General features: G+C 50.0%; 1 protein-coding gene across 1 annotated transcript in view; it reads right to left on the bottom strand.

Annotated features, from left to right (window-relative positions):
• Positions 1-288: 288 nt before the first annotated feature.
• Positions 289-11,488, bottom strand: part of KCNB1 (potassium voltage-gated channel subfamily B member 1) — a 101,860-nt gene continuing 90,660 nt past the window's right edge. Inside the window, exon 3 of the mRNA XM_003983394.6 lies at positions 289-11,018. Coding sequence (XP_003983443.1) covers positions 9,012-11,018 — 2,007 coding nt within the window. The 3' untranslated portion in view covers positions 289-9,011. The remainder of the gene's footprint in view (positions 11,019-11,488) is intronic.

Here is an 11,488-nt window from a genome sequence, read left to right as displayed (position 1 = left end):
ATGAGACACTTTGATGAGAGAGTGGTCGTAAGGCCGAGAATACCCAGGTACAGCTGACACAAGAGCCAAATAACCAGAATTTGGACTTTGGTCCATGAACACAGCATGGGGTGGGTTACCGCTGCTTGCCTACTGGGGTGACAAGCCAGTTACATTTTCGTACCCTCTTTCAGGTGAAGGCAATCAGTGCTGCCCCCCCACGTCCCCCAATTCAGCCTCTTGTGCAGATCTTCACCCGCCCCCCCATCTCCCTGTGCCCTCCAGAAAATAAAACAAACTCCACCAAGCTTGTTTTCTCCATACCTTTTTATTGAACTGTGCATACTTCATTAAAGGACCATTTGCTTAGAAATTCTTAAACATTTGGACATATTTTACAAGACAGGACAGCAGCTGGAGGTCACAATTTCATCCCATCACATGCATAAAAAGACACGTGTTTTTCTGTTGTTTGGTTTCTTTGTGTGTGTGTGTGTGTGTGTGTGTGTGTGCCTGAGCACGCACACACAATGCTCATTGTCACCTTTACAGGAAGGACTAGAGACATCAACTGACCAGAGATGAACAGGACCCACAAATGCGACCCCAAGAGAAGAGCGGCTAAGGACATTGGTCACTTATGGCTAATGTGATTGGCTTGGCCCCCATCATGGGTGGGGTAATCAGAATGGCTTTGCTGGCAGAAAAGCCTCAACCTCACACCATAGTTCCTGGGCGAGACAGAGGGTCTTAGCTAATGGAGTTGGGGCACATGCTACCAAGGGAGACACTGGGGCTCAGAAAATAGGAAAACCCGTTGGCTCTCAAAGTTGGAGGGCAGGCTGGCCCTCTTTTCCAGCTGGACTCCCATGGCTCAGGGATTGCAATCCAGTTTCCAGATGTCAGCTCCCAAATTCCTGCCCCAGCGAGTCCCAGACCAGGAGAAATCCCTTCTTTGTGAGCTAAACTAGAACATGAGGCTGAAAATGCAGGATAGGAGAGTAGGAAGGAGGCTGGGGCTGCCCCATGGGGCCCCTGGAAGTGTTGCTCTGAGAAGACCAGGGCCCTGAGGGCAGACAAGTGTCAAATTTGGACATCACCTTGGCTCCTAATTGAATCAAAGGCTAGATGGCATCGGTGGAGCTTACAGGTTTTAATGAGAGCCCCCTCTCCCCGCCCCGCCATTTCTCTTTCCTTCCCAGTTAGCAATACCTCAAGCTGGGTAAGAACTAATTAACTCCTGTATTCACTCACACGTTCGCTCATTCGGAAGTCAATCATTTACACATTCATTCACTCAAAGGAACACGGGTTGGGTGACCACTATGTGCCAAGGGCATACACTGGGGGATAACCCTGAGTTCCTGGTGCAGAAAATGGTGTTTCCAGCTCTTGCCTTTGGATCAAAGCCAGGAGGTCTGGAGAGCAAAGAGACCAACCTGCCCCCATTTTCCTTTTCTCCACCCATCAGGCACCCGGAGCTTAGATGTCAAGCCTACCAAAGAGAGAGCCCGAAACCCTAGTGAAGCCTCAGGGGGCCCCAATCCAAAGCCATAGAGAAGTCTGAATCTCTTGGGCATCTTCTCTTGTGCCTCCTTCCTTGTTGTCCAAACCTGGATTAGCTCAGGAGGCAAGAAGCGTGGGACGATCCACATATGATCCTCGAGAGCATCTTAATGGGACAGAATTGGGAGCCTCCTTCATTTTCTAGAACCGTCATGCCTTTGGAGCCGTTAACGTGAGCTATTTCTGCAGGACAGGGCCTCAAAGGGGGATCTTGGGAACTGGGTTTTTGTTTCATTTTGTTTTGAAGGAAAGTAGCTGATCAGGCTATCCATGCAAACCTATTGTCCTGCCTCACTTCATAATAAAACCACCTATCACTGCCTGGACTGGGGGTCTTCCTGAGGAGGAAGGCCCACCTCCTCCAAACCCACCAGACACAGTTGTGTGTGTGTGTGGGGGGGTACTTTAAAACTTCTTCTGTCAAATGGTCTCCTTGGAGAATGCAGTATCCAGACCCGCTTGGGAAGGGGCTAGAGATGTGGGCGACCGGGCAGCTGAAGCCTAGTTTTGCTGTAAAAATGGATTACATCTGCTTCTCTCTTTTGGTCCTTCTGGATTTACTTCATTGGGTGGGGATTTTCAAACATCTTAAATGGGATTTTCTGTTTTATTTGCCGGTTGGCGGGGGGGGGGGGTAGCCCTTTTGGAATGGTGCCATTTGCTGTTGCCTAGGCAGTTAGGCGGCTGGCTAATGGATAAAAGATCATTGCATCTCTTGTACAGAAAGCCTCAGGCCCATGAGGGCACAGGGTCTGGGCAGAAGAGCAGCACCGTGACATGGTCAGCCAGAGAGGGACTGTTCCTTGGCTGGTCTGGGGAGGGCAGCATAAGCCTCATCCCAGCCAGTGTGGCTCCTGTTAGGGCACTGGGGACAGGTTGGGTCATTAAAATTACCCAAGATAGGAAGCAGAGGGGAAGCAGGTTATCTTGCTGCCACTTCCTTCCCTGGCACCCCTGCAGAAAACTCCAAATCCTAGAATTTGAATTCCTGCTAACTGTATTCCCTGCTTTTGCCTCAAGGCTTTGAGCCTGTGCCTAGACGTCCAAACCACACACACATACACACACACACACACCCCAGAGAGAGAAGGAGAATTGCCCTGGTTGTTCAGTCCACTTGCCATGCAAAGTGAGGGTCTCTCTGCAACATCCATTTTGTGCATGATCCACCCTCTTTTTATCAGCTCATCCCCCAACACGGCACCGACTTCCATGGTGAGGCAGCCCCACCTGCGGGAAGCACTTTCTTAACTTGAGCTGAAACTGACCACCTTGTTCCTCTCACTCAAGAGAGAGGCTTCACTCAGAGGCTCGCTTGCAGCCATCCTGCAGGCAGATGACGTCTTCTTCAGGAGAACTGCCCCCCTCCCTCCCCATCCTGGCCAGCCCTTAGAAGATCTTTTCGGGATCTCCGCAGAGAAGAATGGAGAGTTACAATGAGAGGGAAGAAAAAGATGAGGGACCGCTGGATTCACCAGAGCCCCTTCCAAATCCATTTCGTCAGGTTGGCATTTGGGGAAGTCCAGGAGAAATTCCAGGTTAAGACAAAACCAGGGGCAGTGGAGGGAAGCCCAAATGACACAATCTCTCTCTAGATGAAAACAGCCACAGGCTAGACTGTTTGCTTATCTGGGCATCAAACCTAGCAAACTACTAGGAGACAATTTTGTTTTGTTCTTGTGCAAAAGTTTTAAAAAATCTCATCTGTTTTATTTGGCTCTGGTCCAAACCAGATTACCAGGAACTTTTGGGGGTAGCAAAACTCCGATTAGGGTCATAGTCCAGAATAATACATTTGTCCTTCGATTGGTTTCCTCTTGGGGTTTATCCAAAGGGATGGTTCACTGCCATGGGGGTCCAGATTTGGCTCAAATCTCTGATCTGGCCAGAGGCCACAGTCCTGAAGCCAACAGTGAGGCAGGTGGGGGTATGAACACCTAAACGAATGGAAGCTGAAGATTATCTGGGTTTTCTTCAATTTCCTGTAGGAGTTGAAGAGTGGAGAATCACTTTCTGCTGAAGATCCTGCTTCCTGAGATGTCCTCTGCCCACCTGAGGCTGGAAGCTGCTTGGGGGGGATTCATCAGGACACTCCAGAAACTCCCCGGGGCCTGGATCGGTGGGAACTGGAGAAACACCACTGCCCTTGCCACACGTCTTGGGTGCTAGGGAGCCAGGCAGCTGGGAAGGGGAGGGCAGATGCGCTGGCAGATTCTGGGGGACACGTCTTCTCAGGGTTCGGCTGCAAGCTTGTCTATTGCTTTTTGGTGAGGCTGTTGGAAATGGATTAAAATGAGGACCTGGTAACAAGTTCATGAGATCTGAGGCCCCAGCATGTTCTCCGAGGTTTGCAAGAACCTGAAAATGCTCTGGCCTTCGGATCCAACTGATGTTACAAGGGAGCAGGGGTGTTGCAACAGGCCAGCTGAGAGGGGCTTAGGTGTATCCTGGACCCCAGCAGGAAGTTTGCTTGCAAGAGATTTTTGGTTCCAAGATCTCTGGGGATGAGAAAATTCAGTCTCTTCCAAGGGCCAGCAGCCCACATTCCATCCCGATCTTGAGGGCCATCCACGGCCCTGCTTCTCCTGGTCTCACTCCTGCATCCAGGCCCAGGATTGTTAAGAACAGAAGAAACACACGGAACGAGGGAAGTAACAGTGTCCACAGACTCTAGGCCAAGTGTCAGGAAACGTCTGCGTTGAGCAGGTCAGAACCCCAAGTCTTTCCCTATCCCCAGAAAGTCAGAATCAAAAGGAAGAAAAGAAAGGAAGCCCAAGGGGCAATGGGAGGAAATGAAAAAGACCAGAGAGTATCAGCTATGGTGATGACCCAACAATAAAACTCCTAAGACGTTATTCTAGATTACAAAAGTAGCCATGAGACGAAGCGGCCCTATTACAAATTGGCTAAAAACACCTATGTACCTATATACTTTTTATCTGAACAGAAAAAGAGGCTACTCTGAGACACATGGATATCCTACGATGTAGACCCGCGTCAGACACTTCTAGAGCCAGAAAAACAGCAACAGAAAATGCAGAGGTAACTTTTTTATTTCTGGGCGTAGCCAGGCTGGTCTGGGTCCCCCTGGCTGAGCGAAAGCATTTGGATGCGGTCATGTAGGTGGTGAGAAACGGGAAACTGTAACTCAGGGCTGGAGGCTCTCCACTGTCCGGTTGGGGGTGGCGGAGGTGACCTCTTCTTCCTCTCGCCACAGGAAGAGCCATTTCCCAAAAAGGATCATGCCCTCGATGCGGTTTGCCTGGCTCTCCTCGGATTCAAAGTTACCTAACTGGAGGCTGAAGCCTGGGGTTATGTTACTTGGGGCTAGTTAGCAGAGAACAAAGAAGAGGGAGGGGGTGGGGGGGGGGAGGAGAGAGACGGGGAGAGAGAGAGAGACCTGGCTCCAGTGACCCTTGTCCGCGATGAAGTTTGAATTTCCCCTTGTCCATGGACTAGACACTCCAGCCATGACTTGGAGCAAGACAGAAACGTACGATAGTTACAAACATGAATACGTCACAGTTTTACAGAAGAGAATACTGTTTCTTTTTCTCCTCAGAAAAGGGGATCTTATTAGGAGAGAGGGCAGGGCTGAAGCTAGTCACCAAGAGGCGGTGGAGGAGAGCTGGGAGTCAGTTTGGCCAAGTTTGTGGTCGCCAGCACTTTGGGGGCGGGGGTGGGGGGGGTGGGGTGGGGGTCAAGCCGGGTGAGTTGAAAGGAAGTGGTCTCCTCAGGATTTTGCCGTTCTCCGTCTTCTTCTTTCTTCTTGATCCCCAGCGCTTTTAGAGAAAGGGCCTTCACGGGAACAAATGTCCTCTCCTCTTCTTTCCTTCTTTCTTTCCCCGTTAAGTGTGCTTAAGATAAAATTCCTAAAGAAGGCACTGAGAAATCTACTGCACCAAAGCCCTGTTTTTTTCTTTTTTTTTTTTTTACCCAAAGATAAAAAAAGAAAAAAGTGAAAAAAACGACTCCTCCAGAGCTGGCCCTCCTCCCTCTGCAGGTCGCAGACTCCCCTGTGTGATCGGGACACACAGCCGCCTGGTCCCTAGCCCTTACTGATAATGGCGGAAGTTGGAAGCCAAGTTCGGCTGGGTTCTCGGCGAATTTCACGGAGTTCGCCAAAGGGACCAGGCATCCACCCGCGCGAGCCCCTAGCTTGGTTTCTTTGGGTTGACTTGTTTTTTTCCTCCCCCCCCCCCTCCCCGTTTTTGTTCGTTCAGGAATGGGTGCGATATGAATCACCAAGGTAAAGTGGTATTTGCCTCCAGACCATGCCTTCCTCTCTTCCATGAGGACCTGTCTGTCAAGGTCAGCTTCTCAGTGGAGACTCTTGGGTAGATTTCCCAGTGCATATACACAGGTACAGGTAGGGTGTACACGTATTAAAAATCGGGGTATGCTCCTTTTTGGCAGGTGGGGCCTGGGAAAACTTACAATACTCTATTTTGAATTGGGCACAGGGGAAAAGCTATATTCCCACAATACATACACAAGTAAAAGGAAAAAAAAAAAAAAACCAAAACATAATGCAATACTTTCTAAGCATAGTATATGCTGAGTTTCAATTATTCTGTTTCTATAAGAACTCTATAGGACTCTGGCTAGTAAGCCTGAAAAGGTAGGTTCTTAATGATACTTCTGAATTCGTCCTTCAAAAGTGACTCCATAAAATGCTACTTTAAGGTCAGACAAACTACACAGGGAAGGAAGGGCCAGGTCCTGTGTGACCACACAAGGCAGAAAGGGCCTTTGGTTACAAGGAGAGTTGCACCAATTGGTTATTAGTTAAAAAAAAAAGAAAAAGAAAGAAAAAAAAATCATATCCAATCTGTACACTTCTCATCGGCTTCAACCAACAAATGAAATGCCTTGATTTGAAGAAGGGGTGGTAAGTTCCTTCTCGCTGTATATGGCTATATTTAAACATGTTCACTTTCCTGATATGTAAAATAGACTATATTACTATTGTTACTAATTTTTACAGATAGCATCAGCTCTAAAAATATCGGAATCGGAAATCACAACTATTTACTTTTATCAAAAAGCATTTGTTTTCCCTGAATTTTCACGTTTGTGCTGATGGCCGACGTAAATGGTCACGAAAACAAAGAAGAGGCAGGTGAGATGAGATGGGCCGGGGAGGACTGTCCGTCGGCCGCTCCTCAGTGGGCCCCCAGCCCGCGCTGTGTGCCCGGCAAAGCGCTTGGGGGCGTGGCTGCTTCCTCTCTCTCTGGTGCTACCAGCACAGGATGACCTCACACTTTCCCTGCCCCTTAAGTCCCTTAGCAGTGGCTGTGAGGATGCTCTGAAGATACCTCAGAGTGGCAAGATACTTCGGCATCGGCATCGTAGCCTTTGTTAACACAGCAAAGAACAGGACTGCACCCTCTTGGAAGGATCCACAGTCCCCGGAGACACTGAGAAGCAGTAGGAACCAGGTACATATTCAGCAGAGCACAGGTGTTTTTAAGGGCGGTGGGATGACTCCCGTGGACACCTGTGACAGGTGGTCCAACCGCATGCCATTGTGCAGAGGGCAGGCAGAATGACTGATTATTTGTGTACTGACAGGTGGCTCATGCCATCACACTCACAGGCAGACCAATGACACATTGTATGAGGAACAGGAGACCCACGCCATATTTGTTCCATCAGGAAGACGTGTGCCTGTCACCGTGCTGTGGACCGGCAGATCTACACTACTGTACTTGGGACATCGTCCATCCACGTTGTATTCAGGGAACGACATCGGTCCGTTGTACTAAAGACAGGCAGATATGTCACCTTGACTGACAGATGGGCCAACAGCAGGGCATCATGCTAACCGGTGGCTCAACCCAATGTGTCTGAACTGAGGAACGGCCAACACCACCGTCCTTACTGGACCCCAAATCAGGCAGGCCAACGCCAGGTCGTCGAACTAGGACAGGGAGACCAACACCAAGAAATACACCGGAACCACTCACAACGCACACAAATACTTATTGCTTTTGTCTGTACTAGCTGCATTGATGGCTGCAGAAAGGAGAGCTGAGTTTTAGTACAGACAGTGACACTGAAAACATACCAACAGCTGGTTGACGAGAAAGAACAGAGTAAACACCCAGTGCCCACCGCCTACTGTGTTCTTCCGAGATGCGCGTGTCTCCTGCACACGGGACTCTGTGAGAGGCCCCACTCCAGGGCTCAAGTACCCTTCCTCGCAAGGGGGCCAACAGGAAGCTTCAGAGGGACAGGGAAGGAGCCCACAGACTTCAACATGGCGGACAGCAATACCCGCACAACATCACCCACCGTGGCCCGACACAGGCATGTAGTTAACAGCCCAACTGTAGTCCCAAAAAGTGGCCCACGGGAAATAGTGCTTGTTTTTAAAGTGCAAGATGTTGACACTGTCCCTGGTAGAACCTATTTTTGAAAAACATAAAGTGCTTTTTATTTTAACTTTTTTTTTTTTTTAAACTTGAATACCACAGGAAACAAAAAAGAATTTCTATCATAGTAGATGCTTTCCCTGCTGCCACAGGAAGTATTCAAAAGTCTGAACTGGGCATTTCAATTGGGGATTTTTTTTTTTTTCCATTTTTGCAGGTAAAAAAAAAATCAGATTTTATTCTGTTCTTCGGTAACATACAGTCTCTTTGAATAAGCTATTTCTTTTGCATATTTGACTCTTGCATATCTTTTGAGTCTGCTAGTGATGTACAGAGAGGGTTTTCCTTATACAACCCTAAAGCAATGTTCACAGTTCACACTGTTGGCTGAGTGCCTGCCGTCTGAACCCTTCCCACGTTGCCGGGGGGCAATTAGAATCGGGAACAAGTGGTGCAACTCACCCTGATGATATCTCAAAATAAAATCTCAGGTACTACGGAACACTGAAGTCGATGAAGACATCTGAGGAAGGGTTTTGCGCTGGGACCGTGGTTTATGGCGCAGAAATTTCCCCACGACACAAGCATCCTCTGCAGCCTTCTGACAGTGGGATCCATCCAGGAGGCGATGGACAGGAGTTCCTAGAGGTGGCTGGGCAATGCCCAAAACAAAATTGGTCAACCCGGCCACTTGTTGTCCAGCGTCTGTCTCCAGCCGAAGCCCAAGGGATGGAGATGTTGCCCCCTGAGGCTGCGATGGAGAGCCGTGACAGAAAAGTGGGGACTAGGTAGTCTTGGTGAGGTCTAGCATGTGGTAGTGGTGGCTATGAGTTCTGCCCATGTCACCTCCCAAAGAGGGCAGCAGAGTTGTTACAAGGAGACGCCATAGCCTGTGGCTTGGCCCACTTCATCCTGCTGTACCTGTCATGGCTCTCCAGGCCCTAGGGAGCCTCCTCTGGAGTCTCTCTTCTGCCTGGGGGCTCTGCAGAGCCTGTCTGTCTGAGTTCGTGCGGAAAAGCTCTGCGGCAGGTCAGCTGAACAGCGCGCCTCTTAGGTCTTGCCACAAGTCTCTGCTGCAGGAAGGGTAGCTCAGAGGCTCTGATCCCGTGTGCTTCCGTGGGCTCCTCCCCCTGGCAACACGCGGACGTCGGGGGAGATGTGGTTCTCGAGTTTGCACTTTTCCTGACCACTGGGGCCTTTTCCAGTCAATGCTTCTGTCGAGTAAATACAGTTCTGCCTTAAGAACTTAGGGGAGGTGGGTAAGGGGGAGCTTTCAAAGTGGTTCTTCTCTGATCTTGTCCCGACGCTGAACTTGGGACTGGTGCTCACATGCACGCTCTTGGGAGGGCTGGAATCTACACTGTAGAGAACCTGCCCCTCATCGTCTGTGTCCGCATCAATGTACTGGTGGATACCTGCTTCGAAGTTGAATGCTATTGCTGTGTGTTTCTCAGGCGACCGGGGGGGTGTCCTAGCACTTGCTGTGGTATAGATGGAGGACTCTGGGCTCAGTACAGGCCTGTCCAAGAGTGTGGCACACTCTAGCCCAGCGACAGCAGCTGCACCCCCCCGGTTCCTAAGAGGGTCATGGTACATCCCCAGAACGGGGACTAGTGGACTGGGGTCACCCTCCATGAAGTTGACTTTAAGTGCTCGTAGCTTCAGGGGGTTATTCGTCTTCATAGAACTCTTGGGGCTCTCAATGAAGAAAGAAGAGCATTGGCTGGCATCAGGGGTGGGGTTGGCCTCCACAAATCTCCCACCACTGGCACCCAGAGCTCCCCGCCAGCCCACCTCTGGGGCCATGCTACCCCCAGTCTTGCTGGGGAGTGAGGCCAAAGGGCTGTGGGAGAATCTGGTGGCTTCGGGGAAGTCTGTGGCACAGCTAATGAAGCTATCGATGCTCGACATGCTTCGCATGTCGATGACCCCTTCTGTACGAGTGGGCAGAGGGGCTACAGGGCTGGGGATACTCTCCATTTCAAGTTCTTCCTTTGGTTTGCTCTGTGTTGTTGACTCCTTGGTATTGAGGATGGGTTGAGATTGGGTCTTGGCCATCTTATTGTACATGTCTTCCAACTGCTGGACGTTCAGGTGCTGAGGACTGGAAGATGATCTGGCCTTCTCAGGGGATCCCTGCTCCTTGGTTTCAAAGGACTTACTTGAGCTAGTTTCAGATAGTGTCCTCTTTGTCCATTTCCATTTGTTGGGAGACAAGTGATTATCTTGTACTTTGTCCTTCTTACTCATATTTTCTCCATTTTTCTCTACCACAATGTCCATCATCTCGATGCTCCGGGCGAAAGCATCTTTCATGTTCATGGAGACAATGCTGCCATTCCTCTTGGCTCTCTCCAGAGCCTCTCTCCGCTTGATTGCTTTCTCCTGCCTCTTCTGCTCCTTGTAGAACTCAGAGAAGTTATTGACAATGATCGGGATGGGAAGAGCAATCACCAGGACACCTGCAATGCAGCAGAGTCCTCCGACAATCTTCCCCAGGAGAGTCTTGGGGTAGATGTCTCCATACCCAACCGTCGTCATGGTGATGGTGGCCCACCAGAAAGAGGCCGGGATGCTTTTGAACTTGGTGTCATCCTCGTCCTTCTCGGCAAAGAAGACAAGGCTGGAGAAGATCATGATGCCCATGGCGAGGAAAAGGATGAGCAAGCCCAGCTCATTGTAGCTCCTTCGCAGGGTGAAACCCAAGGACTGGAGGCCGGTGGAGTGGCGTGCGAGCTTGAGGATGCGGAGGATACGCATGATGCGGAAGATCTGGACCACGCGGCGGACATTCTGGAACTGCAGCACACTCTTGTTGGATTCGGTGAGGAAGATGGTGACATAGTAGGGCAAGATGGCCAACAAGTCAATGGCGTTGAGTGGGCCCTTGAAGAACTTCCACTTCTTGGGTGAGGAGAGGAACCGCAGCAGGTACTCCATGGTGAACCACGCGATGCACACGGCCTCCACGTGAGCCAGCTGGGGGTTGTCTGTGGTCTGGCCGAACTCGTCAAGGCTCTGCAGCTCGGGCAGCGTGTTGAGCGACAGGGCAATGGTGGAGAGGACAATGAACATGATGGAAATGATGGCCAGGATCTGCAAGGAGAAGAGAGTGGGATTTAGTTACCGACCTCCGGTAGGATGATCATCCTGACACCCTGACTCTGCAGGGTGCTCCTCAACAGTTCAAGGGCACTGTCACATCTCACTTGTCACTTAATGACTGGTTGTTTGAGCTAAAAAGATCATTTATTCAAATCCATTTTTGTTTTTTTGAATCCATTCAAAACCAAAGCCCGGAGACCGCAATGATTTCAAGCTAACTATTCTAGCCCGAGGGGTCAGCAGTGAGGACACAGCAGGTTTGAAAGACAGCGTGAGGAGCAACAATTTAAGAGCTTGGACTCTAGTGTCAGGTTGTTTTGGGTTTAAATCCCAGCTCTGCCACTTCCTTGCCTGGAGCCAGGTGTTTATCCTAAGCCTCAGTTTCTTCATCTGCAAAATGGGAAGGCAAATACAGTGTCTATTTCAGAGAGCTGCTATGAAAAGTCAAGGCGTTAACGTGT

Source organism: Felis catus, chromosome A3 (genome assembly GCF_018350175.1).
Source record: "Felis catus isolate Fca126 chromosome A3, F.catus_Fca126_mat1.0, whole genome shotgun sequence".
In the NCBI taxonomy this organism is placed as follows: domain Eukaryota; kingdom Metazoa; phylum Chordata; class Mammalia; order Carnivora; family Felidae; genus Felis; species Felis catus.
This window is presented reverse-complemented; position numbering and strand designations above follow the sequence as displayed.